At 49.7% G+C, this 18,083-nt stretch overlaps 1 protein-coding gene across 2 annotated transcripts in view; it reads left to right on the forward strand.

The window, feature by feature from the left end:
• Nucleotides 1-2,701: 2,701 nt before the first annotated feature.
• Nucleotides 2,702-18,083, forward strand: part of efr3a (EFR3 homolog A (S. cerevisiae)) — a 221,032-nt gene continuing 205,650 nt past the window's right edge. The window contains exon 1 of one of the 2 annotated variants that reach the window (XM_039003647.1): nucleotides 2,702-2,967. In XM_039003647.1, coding sequence (XP_038859575.1) covers nucleotides 2,958-2,967 — 10 coding nt within the window. In that variant the 5' untranslated portion in view covers nucleotides 2,702-2,957. The remainder of the gene's footprint in view (nucleotides 2,968-18,083) is intronic. The other variant, XR_005477721.1, reaches the window with a different exon arrangement.

Consider the following 18,083-nt stretch of genomic DNA (forward strand, 5'->3'; position numbering starts at 1 on the left):
CTACCATTCCAGTTTTTAACTGCTATATTCTAATTATTGCCTTACCTCTCTTATCTTAACTCATTTGCACTCACTGTATATAGACTTTTCTTTTTTTCTACTGTATTATTGACTGTATGTTTGTTTATTCCATGTGTAACTATGTGTTGTTGTATGTGTCGAACTGCTGTGCTTTAACTTGGCCAGATCGCAGTTGTAAATGAGAACTTGTACCTGGTTAAATACAGGTGAAATAAAAAACTATTTTCTTTGAAAAAGTCTCTGAATATCCTTGAGTGGCCCATCCAGAGCCTGGTCTTGAACCCAATCAAACAGACCTGAAAATAGCTGTGCAGCAACGTTCCCCATCCAAGCTGACAGAGCTTGAGAGGATCTGCAGAGAAGTATCGGAGAAACTCCCCAAATACAGATGTGCCAATCTTGTCGCGTCATACCCAAGAAGACTTGATGCTGTAATCGCTTCCAAACGTGCTTCAACAAAGTACTGAGTAAAGGGTCTGAATACTCATGTAAATGTGAAATTTTCGTTTTTTATTTTTAAGAAAATAGCAAGAATGTCCAAAAACCTGTTTTTTGCTTTGTCATTAAGGGGTATTGTGTGTAGATAGATGAGTGAAAAAAAACAACATTTAATCCATTTTAGAATAAGGATGCAACATAACAAAGCGTGTAAAAAGTCAAGGGGTCTGAATACTTAGCCTTGTTATTGTTATATTATTGTGTTACTTTTTTCCAACTTTTTTATTTTATTACTTACTTAAAAACAAACTCTGCATTGTTGGTAAAGGGCTAAGTAAGCATTTCATGTCAGGTCTGTATTTTATTTTATTTAACCTGCTCTTTCCATGACATAGACTGACCAGGTGAATCCAGGTGAAAGCTATAATCCCTTATTGATGTCACGTGTTAAATCCTGTCACGTCCCCTTCTCTGGTGCTCGAGGACGCCAGGCTCCTCATCATTACATACACCGGTCACCATTGTTACGCACACAAGCGCTTCATCGGACTCACCTGGACTCCATCGCGTCATTGATTGCCTCCCCTATATCTGTCACTTCCTCAGTTTCATTCCCGTGTCTGCATTGATGTTGTTTGTTTCTCTTGTCCAGACGCTGTCCTTGTTTAGTTTCATGTCTATTTATTATTAAATCCTCACTCTGTACTTGCTTCCCGTCTCCCAGTGTCTGTGGTTACGGAACCGTTACAAAATCCACTTCAATCAGTGTAGAGGAAGGCGAAGAGACAGGTTAAATAATATTTTTTAAGCCTTGAGACATGTATTGTGTATATGTGCCATTCAGAGGGTGAATGGGAAAGACAAAATATTTAATTGCCTTTGAACGGGATATGGTAGTAGGGGCCAGGCGCTCCGGTTTGTGTCAAGAACTGCAACACTACTGGGTTGTTCATGCTCAACAGTTTCCTGTGTGTATCCAAAATGGTCCACCACCCAAATTTTGGACATCCAGCCAACTTGACACAACTGTGGGAAGCATTGGAATCAACATAGGCCAGCATCCCTGTGGAACGCTTTCGACACCTTGTAGAGTCCATGCCCAGACGAATTGAGGCTATGAGGACAGAAGGAGGGAGGGTGCAACTCAATATTAGGAAGGTGTATGACAAGTAGTATGGCGCTGTGGCACAGAGTATTGTTTCTGCATCCTATTTAAAGTATTCTCATAAAAAAAAAAAAAAAATCACCTGTTCAGAGAAATTTGTCATTGAAGTTGTTAGGTTTATGTCCCATCCTACATCCTGATATCACCAGGTTCTGACCACCAGATAGTATTTTTTTTCAATTTATTTATTTTTTACATTTACAGTAACGTGTATGTGGATTGTTCTAAAATGTGGTAGATTCATGCAGAAATAGGATCATTTTGTCTGCTAGGATGGCATTGAGGCCTGTCAGTTAGTCTGTTTTAACAGATGCTAGGGATGCCATCTGTGGGATAAAAGCTTTTAATCACAGATAAATCCATTGGACTGTGCAGCAAAGGCATTTAAGAGCTTAAAAAGCAGTCCCTCTGGGAGACTTTCACACGCTTTACCATGCTGATTTCGACTTCACCACTACATCGATAGGCTATCGTTTTTGTAAAAGTAATTGATAGGCCCTACAAAAATTCACTTGGAGTAATACCAAAGAGCAATGACCATTGCTTGTCTGTCTTTGGCAGGCTAAAATGACAGTCATGCATAAACATGGCTCCTGTATGAAAGTTTTGGTACTTGTGGGAGGGACTAATTTAGGTCACACTTCCTTATTGATTGGTTGGCATAAGCAAAAGTGACAGTCCCCTTCAAATAATTGTCTGGTAAGAATAACTAACTTGCCATATACCTATATTTTCCCTATTAAACAGAGAAATATGTAATAATTGATATAGTTTAGGAGCGAAGAGGTGACATATCGCTTGAAGAGCAACTCCTACTTCCGTGTTGTCCCTCAATGTAAAGCAGTCCTATTACAGGAAGCTGTAGCCTAATCTGTAGGGGTTAATCCGCGCAGTTTACAGGTATTTAACCATCAAAGTCTTCGAATGTTACATTGTATCGTTGAGCAACATACGTTAGAATCTAAATCAATGTTCGTGACATTCGAATCCACCGAGTAATTTTTTTTTTTTTTTTTTTTTTTTTTTTTTAATACATACATAGGTAGGTTGCGCTATAGTCTATCATATTGCAATTTATGTAGGTGATGTTAAAACGTAGACTTTTGAATAAACCTTTAATTTAGCTTACCCAACGTTTTAGCGAATTTACTACTTGAACTCATGTTCATGATTTAATGTTACAGTGTGCTCTTGATCGACCCTCTTTCAATGTAATTTGATGAAGTGAAGGAGCAGCGATTTCGGAGAATACGGACGATATAAGCTACATGTAGCAAAACTGAAGATTCAATCGCTGCCCACGTCAGAGGAACTGCGGTACATTAGCGGAAGAATGCCAGCGGGTAAGCGAAGTGATTGTTTTTGAAGAATGTTTTAAATTGAAAGGTTGTGGTACTTGTTGTCAACAGCGGTAAATTGACGAAGGGGATCGCTTGTTCAACCCATAGCGTATTTCACAATGAGTCATTAGTCCATCCAAAGGTGTTCAAAGCATGGTTTTGATGGAATTATCAGGGCCATCAATAATTGTTTAAAATCGAGCAGACATTTATTGGGTGCACAAGGAAATCGCTCTGTTGCGTCGTCTGTGTCTCGTAACATTGTGTGTTCACTCAACTCAAATATGAGATATTCTATAGGCATTGGTGGAATTAGCCTTGTATATATTAAATTGTGGTGTTTGAATTAGTTGTCAGTACCTTGACTTGAAGACTACGTTTAGGACTGTGGGCAATATGACATAAAATAAAAAAGGTAAACGCTAGGAGCAAAATTAGGCCTGGGTTCTGATTGACAGTTGATGTGTTTGCACGTTCTTGGGTCTAGGTCAAAGATTAAGGGCTGGGTTCAATCTGTATCGCTGACGGGCAACGCACTTTTCACGCCATTTCGATAATTGTGACTTTTTCGTGGGAGACTGCGGTTAGGGTTGGAGAAAATGCTCTCCTAACCTGCGACGAAAATCACTGTCTCAAAGTGGCTTGAAAATAATGTGGCCCTATAACTGAATTATGTTCAAATTTTAAAGGTCATTTCTGCAACCAGCGGGAACATTGCCTTCTAAATTGTCGATTGCGCTATACAGCGGATCTTCAGGCTACGGATTGAATAGAGCCCTAATTTGTCTGTAAACCACTCTAAATTCTTCTCACATGCTTCACGATGAAGCTATCTAAACAAATGCATATCGTTTCACAATTTTGAGCCAGGACGTCTTTGAGTCTTAATCCGGAGCAGATATTTAATTTTTTGGGGAAAATGTGGTCACATAAACTGAGGGAGATGTGAACGTAATTATGTTACCAAACTTTGCATCTGCACAGTTCTTCCAGTAAATGTGTTTTTGTGACGTATTCTGTGCACATTTTCGAAGTAGTCCTTGTGCATAAAAGTGTATGGTTTGTTGAATTTGAAATCAATGTTTTTTTGTTTTGCGTACATTTTAAAGTGAGAAATCTGAGTCTCCGGGTCATTCTGTTACTGTGGAATTGCCCAGCTGTAATAACATGATACCCTCATACATTGATATTGTTTAGGCCAATGCATCAGTGGAATATGGCCTGTTTGTGTAAATGCTCAAAGTGTGTGTGTGTTAGAGCAGGGGTTTTCAAACGTTTCTTTCCCCGGCAAAGCGGCGACCCAGGGATGTTTGCAACCCCCCCAAAAATATTCAAAACATTTTTTTCATGAAAATATTTGTAGACAGTTTCATTATGTTGACCTCACCACAGTTCATTGGAAGTGTAAACTCGATCATACCTTTCTAGCTATCTTGGCAGCATAGAGAAAATGTTGCTGTTGTAGAGCAAATTTCAGCAATTCAAAATTGTTCTATTGAGCTATAAGACAATTGTTTAGTTTTATAGCTAATGTCCCGCAATTCTATGCATTTTGCCATGGCTAATCCTGTGTTCCTCTGCTCAAACACAAAATCAATGGGCATTTCTCCTGAATTCCCGTTTTTTGGAATTTCAGATTCTTCCTGACTGTCTAGCTTTTATTTGATTGTTAGTTCTCAAAGATGGTATAATACAAAACGTGTATGTGGTTTCTTTGCAGCAATTTGACCATGAAGGCCTGACTCACACAGTCTCCTCTGAACAGTTGATGTTGAGATGTGTCTGTTACTTGAACTCTGTGAAGCATTTATGTGGGCTGCAATTTCTGAGTCTGGCAACTCTAATGAACTGCAGAGGTAACTGCAGAGGTGCCTCTCTGCAGCAGAGGTAACTCTGGGTCTTCCTTTCCTGTGGTGGTCCTCATGAGAGCCAGTTTCATCATAGCGCTTGGTGGTTTTTGCGACTGCACTTGAAGAAACTTTCAAAGTTCTTAAACTGTTCTTAAACTGTCAATCTGAATTGATTGACCTTCATGTCTTAAAGTAATGATGGACTGTAATTTATCTTTGCTTATTTGAGCTGTTCTTGCCATAATATGGACTTAGTCCTATTTTGGTAAAATACCATCTTCTGTATACCACCCCTACCATGTCACAACACAACTGATTGGCTCAAAGGCATTAAGACATAAATACATTAACCTTTAACAAGGCACATCTGTTAATTGAAATGCATTCCAGGTGACTGCCTCATGAAGCTGGTTGAGAGAATGCCAAGAGTGTGCAAAGCTGTCAAGGCAAAGGGTAGCTACTTTGAAGAATCTCAAATCTCAAATATTTAGACTTATGACTGGTACCGTATATGAGTTAAAGATATCTTCTGATTGTGTTCTATCTGGTTTGGGTCATTTAAGTTGACACTGAAACTGAAAATTACCACTTAGACGCCCCGCCTAAGAATTCTCTACACAGAAAAAACCCTGTAATTAGCTCCAGTGCATGTAATTTCCTCCATATTAAAGGGATGGTTTGAGATTTTGTCAATGAAGCCATTTATCTACTCATTAACACCTAAAGTGTTAAGCACCTCAATTAAGTAATTAGCCAAGACAAAGCCGTTGCCATTATGTCCGCCAAGGCTTGACTGAAGCTGGGGAAGTTATTAAAAAAAAGGCTCCTCAGCTGATTGGTGTAGTGCTTTGTTTTGTGTCTTCCCATTGTTTCCCTGCACACTATTGTTCAGCTGAGAACTCCACATGTTCCCTGTTTCGAAGTGTAGGCCTAAATGTTTTCCACAGACGAAGGCCTTGTTTACACTGAAGACTGATGGAGATGACAATTTGGATTGTTTTTGAACATTCCCTTGGGTGAAGTTGCCCTAGAGGGCCTGGACACTGCTCTTGGGTCGGTGTAGCATTTTCCCAACTGGTTAAATATGATCGACAAATGAGGCCCATTGAGTGCCCCCATTGTTGAAGGGCGGGACTATGATCTGTTTACACACACTATTAATTCTTGAGGTCGTGCAGTGTCTACTGGTTTTATCTTCTCACTGGTAGTGCATGATTCAATGAATTACAGGTCTTTCAATCATTGAATTTAAGGTCCTTAATTTACCATCAAGTCCACACACACATCTGGGTTGTGACTGGTAGGGAAGAAACATTTTGAAATGGCGAGGTACTACCTGAACTTGTTAGATAAGTGACGTTAATTTTTATTTTACTTTAGGGCGCCTTACTGAACAGGATCCTGGTTTTTCAAGTGTAGGCCCAAATCCGTTTCCGATTTTTAGACAAATTCCAGACTTACGCGTGTGTCACCAGACTCAATTACCGGGATGGCTAACTCTGGAAATCAGTTCGGTCTGCATTTTCGTTTAAAGGTTCTAAAGGTGCATGTTTTGGTGCCGCTAGGGCAGTTCAGACGGCTGGTTGATTACTTATCTTAAATTGCTTGTAAATATTGTATGTTTTTATTGCGTTAGAATTGTAAATATTGTGTGCTGGGCGCCCTTGCAAAGGAAGCTTTGGTCTCAATGGGATTTCCCTGTTTCATTCCAAGTGCATTTATTTATTATTTTTTTACCTTTTTATTTAAACAGAAGCAAACAAGCCTAAACGGGGAGGGACCTACCTAAATTTGTCAATTTTAAGAAACTCATTTGTTTTCTGGTACGAAATGTTTTTCAACGTTGTACATTAATGAATACACCCCATAGTAGCGTTGCACCCCTGGAAGACTGGTCACATTCAGTAGCACACAATGTTAGGGCACCCAAACCTCTCCAATCAGAACCGTTTCTCCTATGTGTGCCTGCTGAATGCAACCCTGGTCAAGTTTTGCAACTTTGAAATGAGTCAACTGATGTCGAAGCTTATTACACATGAAATTCAGCTATGTCTAGATGCATCCCGAAATGTAATGGCGGTTGCTTCAAATTGCAAAGTCAGTTGCCTTTTCTCCATTGTTACTATTGTCTTTGTGTATAGAAAACTTAACACAGGCTTCTTTGCTAATTCAATGGAGTCAAGGGATGATGGGCCTTGCCAGAGAATGGATTTGATATACATACACCCTGCTGTCTGTCTTTGAGATGCTAATTGTGAAACTCAAATGCATTAAAAAGGAAACTCTTACATTGGGCTGCATTGTTTTGATCTTCTATTAAGGAATTGGATGTTTGGTGGTACAGGCACATTAAGGATCATTCCCTCTTTTTCGCAAGCTGTAATTTGTATGCATCGCCAAAGACTCATTCGGTAAAGAAGGATTTGGCTTAAGTATATATAAATCTAATGCTTTTCCATCGCCTATGTCACGTTGCATCTTTTTGGGAATGGAATTGTATGCTTGTGTGGGATAAGATTCCTTTTCCCTTTGTGAAATTTCCTGTTTTGGGGGATTTTCACTTTTTAAAGTAGACCTATTTTTGTGTATGTGTGCGCGCATGTGTGTTTCGTGGTTCACTGCGTCTTTGTCATTATTTTTGCAGAGCGGATTGTTGAAGTAAACACTAACATTATAACCCACTGCAAAGGGTTGTCCCTGGTCTGCCTCCTGCATTGTACTACACAGAGCACCAAGGATGCCAGGTGAAGCCAAGCATATAAGCGCAGTGTTAGTATGACCAGCTTGCAAAATCAGCAGTGAAATGTAAGCGAACACTTAAGTTATTAAGCTAACACAAGTAGTTTGTGTGTTTGACATATTTGGCCTATTGGTGATGTTGGCATGGCTAGCCTCAGGAAAGTAGGTTACACGGGCATTAACTTATTGCGTGAAGTATGTATTTCCATAGCTTATCAGAGGGTGAGAGCTACCAAATACTTTGATACTGATGGTATAGGCTACTGCTAGCTGGCTGCTAGCTGTCTGGGTGGGTAGGTGGCTGGCTAGCTGTCTGGGTGGGTAGGTGGCTGGCAGCCAGCTGTCTGGGTGGGTAGGTGGCTGGCAGCCAGCTGTCTGGTTGGGTAGGTGGCTAGCAGCCAGCTGTCTGGTTGGGTAGGTGGCTGGCTAGCCAGCTGTCTGGTTGGGTAGGTGGCTGGCTAGCCAGCTGTCTGGTTGGGTAGGTGGCTGGCTAGCCAGCTGTCTGGTTGGGTAGGTGGCTGGCTAGCCAGCTGTCTGGTTGGGTAGGTGGCTGGCTAGCCAGCTGTCTGGTTGGGTAGGTAGGTGGCTAGCTGGCTAGCTAGCTGTCTGGTTGGGTAGGTAGGTGGCTAGCTGTCTGGTTGGGTAGGTAGGTGGCTAGCTGGCTGGCTAGCTGTCTGGTTGGGTAGGTAGGTGGCTAGCTGGCTAGCTAGCTGTCTGGTTGGGTAGGTAGGTGGCTAGCTAGCTGTCTGGTTGGGTAGGTAGGTGGCTAGCTGCCTAGCTAGCTAGCTGTCTGGTTGGGTAGGTGGCTGGCTGGCTAGCTAGCTAGCTGTCTGGTTGGGTAGGTGGCTGGCTGGCTAGCTAGCTAGCTGTCTGGTTGGGTAGGTGGCTGGCTGGCTAGCTAGCTAGCTGTCTGGTTGGGTAGGTGGCTGGCTGGCTAGCTAGCTAGCTAGCTGTCTGGTTGGGTAGGTGGCTGGCTGGCTAGCTAGCTAGCTGTCTGGTTGGGTAGGTGGCTGGCTGGCTGGCTAGCTAGCAGTCTGGTTGGGTAGGGGGCTGGCTGGCTGGCTAGCTAGCAGTCTGGTTGGGTAGGGGGCTGGCTGGCTGGCTAGCTAGCAGTCTGGTTGGGTAGGGGGCTGGCTGGCTGGCTAGCTAGCAGTCTGGTTGGGTAGGGGGCTGGCTGGCTGGCTAGCTAGCAGTCTGGTTGGGTAGGGGGCTGGCTGGCTGGCTAGCTAGCAGTCTGGTTGGGTAGGGGGCTGGCTGGCTGGCTAGCTAGCAGTCTGGTTGGGTAGGGGGCTGGCTGGCTGGCCAGCTAGCAGTCTGGTTGGGTAGGGGGCTGGCTGGCTAGCTGTCTGGTTGGGTGGCTGGCTAGCTAGCTAGCTAGCTGTCTGGTTGGGTAGGTGGCTGGCTAGCTAGCTAGCTAGCTGTCTGGTTGGGTAGGTGGCTGGCTAGCTAGCTAGCTGTCTGGTTGGGTAGGTGGCTGGCTAGCTAGCTAGCTGTCGTTGGGTAGGTGGCTGTCTGGGTGGTCAGGTGGCTGGCTGGCTGGCTAGCTGTCTCGGTGGGGAGGTGGCTGTCTGGGTGGGTAGGTCGCTGGCTGGCTGGCTAGCTGTCTCGGTGGGGAGGTGGCTGTCTGGGTGGGTAGGTCGCTGGCTAGCTTTCTGGGTGGGTAGGTCGCTGGCTAGCTTTCTGGGTGGGTAGGTCGCTGGCTGGCTGTCTGGGTGGGCAGGTGGCTAGCTGTCTGGGTGGGTAGGTGGCTGGCTGGTTGTCTGGGTAGGTAGGTGGCTGGCTGGTTGTCTGGGTAGGTGGCTGGCTGGCTGGCTGGCTAGCTAGCTAGCTTTCTGGGTGGGTAGGTGATGTCTGGGTGGCTAGGTGGCTGGTTGGCTGGTAAGCGAGCTAGCTGTCTGGGTGGCTAGGTGGCTGGTTGGCTGGTAAGCGAGCTAGCTGTCTGGGTGGGTAGGTGGCTGGCTGGTTGTCTGGGTGGGTAGGTCGCTAGCTGTCTGTGTGGGTAGGTGGCTGTCTGGGTGGGTAGGTTGCTGGCTAGCTGTCTGGGTGGGTAGGTTGCTGGCTAGCTGTCTGGGTGGGTAGGTGGCTGGCTAGCTGTCTGGGTGGGTAGGTGGCTGGCTAGCTGGGTGGGTGGGTAGGTGGCTGGCTAGCTGGGTGGGTGGGTGGGTAGGTGGCTGGCTAGCTGGGTGGGCGGGTGGGTAGGTGGCTGGCTAGCTGCCTGGGTGGGTAGGTGGCTGGTTAGCTGTCTGGGTGGGTAGGTGGCTGGTTGGCTGTCTGGGTGGGTAGGTGGCTGGTTGGCTGTCTGGGTGGGTAGGTGGCTGGCTGGCTGTCTGGGTAGGTGGCTGTCTGGGTGGGTAGGTGGCTGGCTGGCTGGCTGGCTGTCTGGGTGGGCAGGTGGCTGGCTGTCTGGGTGGGCAGGTGGCTGGCTGTCTGGGTGGGCAGGAGGCTGGCTGGCTGGCTAGCTAGCTGTCTCGGTGGGGAGGTGTCTGGGTGGCTGTTTGGCTGGCAAGCGAGCTAGCTGTCTGGGTGGGTAGGTGGCTGGCTAGCTGTCTGGGTGGGTAGGTGGCTGGCTAGCTGTCTGGGTGGGTAGGTGGCTGGCTGTCTGGGTGGGCAGGTGGCTGGCTGGCTGTCTCGTTGGGGAGGTGTCTGGCTGGCTGGCTAGCTGTCTGGGTGGGTAGGTGGCTGGCTGGCATGCTAGCTGTCTGGGTGGGTAGGTGGCTAGCTGTCAGGGTGGGTGGGTAGTTGGTTAGCTGTCTGGGTGGGTAGGTGGCTGGTTAGCTGTCTGGGTGGGGGGGTGGCTGGTTGGCTGGTTAGCTGTCTGGGTGGGGGGGTGGCTGGTTGGCTGGCTGTCTGGGTGGGTAGGTGGCTGGCTAGCTATCTGTCTGGGTGGGTAGGTGGCTGGCTAGCTAGCTGTCTGGGTGGGTAGGTGGCTGGCTAGCTAGCTGTCTGGGTGGGTAGGTGGCTGGCTAGCTAGCTGTCTGGGTGGGTAGGTGGCTGGCTAGCTAGCTGTCTGGTTGGGTAGGTGGCTGGCTAGCTAGCTGTCTGGTTGGGTAGGTGGCTGGCTAGCTAGCTGTCTGGTTGGGTAGGTGGCTGGCTAGCTAGCTAGCTAGCTGTCTGGTTGGGTAGGTGGCTGGCTAGCTAGCTAGCTAGCTAGCTGTCTGGTTGGGTAGGTGGCTGTCTGGGTGGTCAGGTGGCTGGCTGGCTGGCTAGCTGTCTCGGTGGGGAGGTGGCTGATGTCTGGGTAGGTGGGTGGCTGGCTGGGTGGGTAGGTGGCTAGCTAGCTGTCTGGTTGGGTAGGTGGCTGTCTGGGTGGTCAGGTGGCTGGCTGGCTGGCTAGCTGTCTCGGTGGGGAGGTGGCTGATGTCTGGGTAGGTGGGTGGCTGGCTGGGTGGGTAGGTGGCTAGCTGTCTGTGTGGGTTGGTGGCTGTCTGGGTGGGTAGGTGGCTGGCTAGCTTTCTGGGTTGGTAGGTCGCTGGCTAGCTGTCTGGGTGGGCAGGTGGCTGGCTGGCTGGCTGTCTGGGTGGGCAGGTGGCTGGCTGGCTAGCTGTCTCGGTGGGGAGGTGTCTGGTTGGCTGGCAAGCGAGCTAGCTGTCTGGGTGGGTAGGTGGCTGGCTGGCTGGCTGGCTGGGTAGGTGGCTAGCTGTCTGGGTGGGTAGGTGGCTGGCTGGTTGTCTGGGTAGGTGGGTGGCTGGCTGGCTAGCTAGCTTTCTGGGTGGCTGGCTAGCTAGCTTTCTGGGTGGGTAGGTGATGTCTGGGTGGATAGGTGGCTGGTTGGCTGGTAAGCGAGCTAGCTGTCTGGGTGGGTAGGTGGCTGGCTGGTTGTCTGGGTGGGTAGGTGGCTGGTTAGCTGTCTGGGTGGGTAGGTCGCTAGCTGTCTGTGTGGGTAGGTGGCTGTCTGGGTGGGTAGGTGGCTGGCTAGCTGTCTGGGTGGGTAGGTGGCTGGTTAGCTGTCTGTCTGGGTGGGTAGGTGGCTGGCTAGCTGTCTAGGTAGGTAGGTGGCTGTCTGGGTGGGTAGGTGGCTGGCTAGCTGTCTGGGTGGGTAGGTGGCTGGCTGTCTGGGTGGGCAGGTGGCTGGCTGGCTGTCTCGGTGGGGAGGTGGCTGATGTCTGGGTAGGTGGGTGGCTGGCTGGGTGGGTAGGTGGCTAGCTGTCTGGGTGGGTAGGTGGCTGGCTAGCTTTCTGGGTTGGTAGGTCGCTGGCTAGCTGTCTGGGTGGCTGGCAAGCGAGCTAGCTGTCTGGGTGGGCAGGTGGCTGGCTGGCTGTCTGGGTGGGCAGGTGGCTGGCTGGCTAGCTGTCTCGGTGGGGAGGTGTCTGGTTGGCTGGCAAGCGAGCTAGCTGTCTGGGTGGGTAGGTGGCTGGCTGGCTGGCTGGCTGGGTAGGTGGCTAGCTGTCTGGGTGGGTAGGTGGCTGACTGGTTGTCTGGGTAGGTGGGTGGCTGGCTGGCTAGCTAGCTTTCTGGGTGGCTGGCTAGCTAGCTTTCTGGGTGGGTAGGTGATGTCTGGGTGGATAGGTGGCTGGTTGGCTGGTAAGCGAGCTAGCTGTCTGGGTGGGTAGGTGGCTGGCTGGTTGTCTGGGTGGGTAGGTGGCTGGTTAGCTGTCTGGGTGGGTAGGTCGCTAGCTGTCTGTGTGGGTAGGTGGCTGGCTAGCTGTCTGGGTGGGTAGGTGGCTGGTTAGCTGTCTGTCTGGGTGGGTAGGTGGCTGGCTAGCTGTCTGGGTGGGTAGGTGGTTGGGTAGGTAGGTAGGTGGCTGGCTGGCTGTTTGGCTGGCAAGCGAGCTAGCTGTCTGGGTGGGTAGGTGGCTAGCTGTCTGGGTGGGTAGGTGGCTAGCTGTCTGGGTGGGTAGGTGGCTGGCTGGTTGTCTGGGTGGGTGGGTAGGTGGCTGGCTAGCTGTCTGGGTGGGTGGGTAGGTGGCTGGCTAGCTGTCTGGGTGGGTGGGTAGGTGGCTGGCTAGCTGTCTGGGTGGGTGGGTAGGTGGCTGGCTAGCTGTCTGGGTGGGTGGGTGGGTAGGTAGGTAGGTAGGTGGCTGGCTGGCTGTTTGGCTGGCAAGCGAGCTAGCTGTCTGGGTGGGTAGGTGGCTGGCTGGTTGTCTGGGTGGGTAGGTGGCTGGCTGGCTGGCTAGCTGTCTCGGTGGGGAGGTGGCTGTCTGGGTGGGTAGGTCGCTGGCTGGCTGGCTAGCTGTCTCGGTGGGGAGGTGGCTGTCTGGGTGGGTAGGTCGCTGGCTAGCTTTCTGGGTGGGTAGGTCGCTGGCTAGCTTTCTGGGTGGGTAGGTGGCTGGCTGGCTGGCTGTCTGTCTGTCTGTCTGTCTGTCTGTCTGTCTGTGTCTGGGTGGCTGGTTGACTGGCAAGCGAGCTAGCTGTCTGGGTGGGTAGGTGGCTGGTCAGGGTAGGTAGGTGGCTGGCTGGCTGGCTGGGTGGGTAAGTGGCTAGCTGTCTGTGTGGGTAGGTGGCTGTCTGTGTGGGTAGGTGGCTGTCTGTGTGGGTAGGTGGCTGTCTGTGTGGGTAGGTGGCTGTCTGTGTGGGTAGGTGGCTGTCTGGGTGGGTAGGTGGCTGTCTGGCTGGCTGTGTAGCTGTCCGGGTGGGTAGGTAGGTGGCTGGCTGGCTGTTTAGCTGTCTGGGTAGGTATTTGGCTGGATGGCTAGCTCGCTGTCTGGGTGGGTAGGTGGCTGGCTGGCTGGCTGGCTGGCTGTCTGGGTAGGTATTTGGCTAGCTCGCTGTTTGGGTGGGTAGGTGGCTGGCTGGCTGGCTGGCTAGCTAGTTGTCTGGGTGGGTAGGTGGCTGGCTGGCTGGCTGGCTGGGTGGGTGGGTAGTTGGTTAGCTGTCTGGGTGGGTGGGTAGTTGGTTAGCTGTCTGGGTGGGTAGGTGGCTGGCTAGCTGTCTGGGTGGCTGGCTGGATGGGTAGGTGGCTGGCTAGCTGTCTGGGTGGGTAGGTGGCTGTCTGGATGGGCAGGTGGCTGGCTGGCTGGCTGTCTGGGTGGGCAGGTGGCTGGCTGGCTAGCTGTCTGGGTGGCTGGTTGGCTGGCAAGCGAGCTAGCTGTCTGGGTGGGTAGGTGGCTGGCTGGTTGTCTGGGTGGGCAGGTGTCTGGGTGGCTGGTTGGCTGGCAAGCGAGCTAGCTGTCTGGGTGGGTAGGTAGCTGGCTGGTTGTCTGGGTGGGTAGGTAGGTGGCTGGCTGGCTGGCTGGCTGGCTAGCTGTCTCGGTGGGGAGGTGTCTGGGTGGCTGGTTGGCTGGCAAGCGAGCTAGCTAGCTGTCTGGGTGGGTAGGTGGCTGGCTGGCTGGCTGTCTGGGTGGGTAGGTGGCTAGCTGTCTGGGTGGGTAGGTGGCTGGCTGGTTGTCTGGGTAGGTAGGTGGGTGGCTGGCTGGCTGGCTAGCTAGCTTTCTGTGTGGGTAGGCTGGCTGGCTGGCTGGCTGTCTGGGTGGCTGGTTGACTGGCAAGCGAGCTAGCTGTCTGGGTGGGTAGGTGGCTGGCTGCTGGTCTGGGTAGGTGGGTGGCTGGCTGGGTAGGTGTCTAGCTGTCTGGGTTGGTAGGTCGCTGGCTAGCTTTCTGGGTGTGTATTTTGCTGGCTGGCTAGCTCACTGTCTGGGTGGGTGGGTGGGTAGGTGGCTGGCTGGCTGTGTAGCTGTCTGGGTGGGTAGGTAGGTGGCTGGCTGGCTGTGTAGCTGTCTGGGTAGGTATTTGGCTGGCTGGCTAGCTCGCTGTTTGGGTGGGTGGGTAGGTGGCTGGCTGGCTGGGTGGCTGGCTGGCTGGGTAGTTGGTTAGCTGTCTGGGTGGGTGGGTAGTTGGTTAGCTGTCTGGGTGGGTAGGTGTCTGGGTGGCTGGTTGGCTGGCAAGCGAGCTAGCTAGCTGTCTGGGTGGGTGGGTGGGTAGCTGGCTGGTTGTCTGGGTGGGTAGCTGGCTGGTTGGCTGGCTGGCTAGCTGTTTCGGTGGGGAGGTGTCTGGGTGGCTGGTTGGCTGGCAAGCGAGCTAGCTAGCTGTCTGGGTGGGTAGGTGGCTGGCTGGCTGGCTGGCTGGCTGTCTGGGTGGGTAGGTGGCTAGCTGTCTGGGTGGGTAGGTGGCTGGCTGGTTGTCTGGGTAGGTAGGTGGGTGGCTGGCTGGCTGGCTAGCTAGCTTTCTGTGTGGGTAGGTGGCTGGCTGGCTGTCTGGGTGGCTGGTTGACTGGCAAGCGAGCTAGCTGTCTGGGTGGGTAGGTGGCTGGCTGCTGGTCTGGGTAGGTGGGTGGCTGGCTGGCCGGCTGGCTGGGTGGGTAGGTGGCTAGCTGTCTATGTGGGTAGGTGGCTGTCTGGGTGGGTAGGTAGCTGGCTAGCTGTCTGGGTTGGTAGGTCGCTGGCTAGCTTTCTGGGTGGGTATTTTGCTTGCTGGCTAGCTCACTGTCTGGGTGGGTAGGTGGCTGGCTGTGTAGCTGTCTGGGTGGGTAGGTAGGTGGCTGGCTGGCTGGCTGTGTAGGTATCTGGCTGGCTGGCTGGCTAGCTCGCTGTCTGGGTGGGTGGGTAGGTGGCTGGCTGGCTGGCTAGCTAGTTGTCTGGGTGGGTAGGTGGCTGGTCCTCGGGACCAAAATGGGTGCACATTTTTTGTTTTTTCCCTAGAACTACACAGCTGAACTACACAGGTTTGTAGTTCTAGGGCAAAAACTAAAATGTGCACCCATTTGGGTCCCCAGGACCAGGATTAAGAAACACTGACCTATCTAATCAAAATGTTTGCATTTATTGATTAACCCGAGTAAAACCCGGGTGACGCAGCGGTCTAAGGCACTGCTTCTCAGTGCTAAAGGCATTACTACAGGCCCTGGCTCGATTCCAGGGTGTATCACAACCGGCCGTGATTGGTAGTCCCATAGGGCGGTGCAAGACATACTCTTAAATCAATTGCTAACGACCCTGTTAAAAAAATCTGGTATGTGATTCTTGGTAACGGTCGGACGGCTCATTACAAGAGGCAGGGAGTATATTGTGTACCGCCAATCAAGTTGTTTCGCAAATCTTCATCGAGATTGGCTAAAATATGATGGTAGGGAGACTTAAATTAACACTGCGCTTCAACTAATGCCTATCATCGCTTCTATAATAAATCCCCTGATGTGTTCTCACATGACATCATATCAGTCTTTTTAATCTCGTCTGTCTGGCTTCACCACATGCACAGTGCATTGTTCAATACTAACTGTATGCCTTGGGTGTGTGCACTATAAAGGCATGCTACGCTCTCCTTTGCACCATAGGCTGAACAAGCTGAGATGTGCTGATCAAGTCCATACAGCTGTGACTCATTGGCTAATTAAGGGTATAATTGACCGCACAATTACATCGAAATATGTGTTACATAACCTGCATGTGTTGTACTGACTTACGTTACAACAAATAATGTAATCACACCAGATAGTGTATTAAAGGGATGGTTCTCAATTTTACATTGCATGGGGTTTTGGTCCAACATATTTTTTATTATATCTGCATTTAACTATCCCTTAACTTTTTACAAGTTAGGATTCCTTGGGCTCTTTGCAATCACGGTTTTTCTCATTGTAAAATGCTCTTGTCTTTCCTCAGTTATCCTCAATGTACATCTCTGGAAGAGAAACATCGAAGGGCTCTGGTAAAGGACTCTCTAACAATGCCACCCAGGACTCAAATCAGTGTCAGGCTGGGCTATTGTGCTGAATAGATGGGCATGGAACTGCAGCTACTGCCTTTAGCCACCTGGGTCTGTTGTTAATTTGACACACACAACCTAGATGCCAAAATCTCTACTACTTCATAACCGGACCGATCCCACACTAGAGTAATTACTCTTCAATGGATGATTTAAAAACCTGCAGATGACCTAATTTGGCCAAATACCGGGTCCAAAACTAGCCAGTGAATATTGTCATTTCTAACCGCCTGCCCAGTAATGGGACAGCCCTGCATCTTGTGCAGTAGCTCAAACAAACACATTTGCAGCTGCCAAATGAGGGCATACAGTAGGGAACTACCACCATAGCCACCCCGGCTAGGCTGCAGTGCTGCTATCTGCACCGTTCAGCGAGGAGAACCGAAGCACTGCAATGTCAGAGCTGAGGCTCACAGGAAGAGAGGGGGGAAAAAGTCAGAGGTGTAGGTACCTGCCAGGTCCTATGCAAACCACTCCCCAGCTGTGAGTCACTCACTATAGGTGACGAGATGGATTCGGAGAACGACTCTGGTAGGATGCCTTTAAGAAAAATATATATTTTGTGCCTGGGGGTGGGGTGTATGATGAAGTTGGGAGCAAGAGACGGGCTCTTGTTTGTGTACTTTTTGAAAGTGAAAATGCAGTAGCTGCAAAGGCCCCTATCGATACGCCCGCTTTTGTAATCTGTTAGTAGTCCACTTTGTCATGACTCCCAAATGGCAGCTTATTCCCTATGCAGAGCACTACTTTTAACCAGGGCCCAAGGGATCTCCAACTCTGGTCCTGGGAGAGCTATACTGGGTCTGTACTGGCTTTGGTTCCAGCCTAGTACTAAACCACCTGAGACAAGGTCCAAGACCTTGATTATTTGAAGTTGGTTATTTAAAGCTGGCGTTTAACAGAAACCTGCACTCCTAGTAGCTCCCCAGGACCATATCCCCCTTTCCGCTGTTCTAGTCTCGAACTTACCTCTTTCGGTTTTAGTGACCTTTTTTTTTTATACACGGTATTTATGTAAGCTTTTTCCGTCATTAAACAACATTCTGTCATGGCGACTATTTTAGATGACGAATAAGATGTTTGTGACACAGCTTTCTAAACCACTCCCCTTTTCACTATATGCATTCCCCATTCTACCTCCTCCCCTCCTGACTTACCAGTAAATCCAACTTCTCCTTTTGTCAAGATTTTGTGAATCAGTGAGAGATTTCCTAGTCCCTTTGCAGATACACAGCAGGGACCATCCCCACTTTTAGCCACCTGATGTATTGAATGATAATGAACCACCAGATGAAAAAATTCAAATCAGTGTTTCTTATTGAACAATGTCATTATAAGCACCTAGGTAGTCCCTCTTTGTCTGTCCATTTTCCTCAATTTGATGCCTTATGAACACAAACCAGCTATTTAAAGAAAAGAGAACACCTCTGTTTTTGTTTGACGCAACACTGAATTACCCAGGTGTCCTTGTCACTTGTGACTGGAGATGTGCAATTGGGTGCTGTGCTGCTGCGTTAAAACTGCTCAAACCCAGGAGGTCATCTGTTGTCTTTCATGCTCAATTGCCCCTTAGACACACGCACCCTCACCAGCCAGACTGCTGCCAGACACACAAGCCCGAAGCCTATATTCTCGTTTCCTACCCCTCAAGGTGCTCTCTGTCAACGGACTGTCCCCAGCCTGGGTTCACAGCTTTTAAACCTGCTGCGACTCTACCAACGTGATATACAGTGTATTCAGACCCCTTGACTTTTTCCACATTTTAGTTCCGGTACAACCTTTATTCTAAAATTGATGAGGAACATTTTAAAACTATCTACACACAATACCCCATAATGACAAAGTGATAAATAACTGGTATTTAGAAATGTTTGGAAATTAATAAAAAAT

The sequence above is a fragment of the Salvelinus namaycush genome, chromosome 11, assembly GCF_016432855.1.
Source record: "Salvelinus namaycush isolate Seneca chromosome 11, SaNama_1.0, whole genome shotgun sequence".
NCBI lineage: Eukaryota > Metazoa > Chordata > Actinopteri > Salmoniformes > Salmonidae > Salvelinus > Salvelinus namaycush.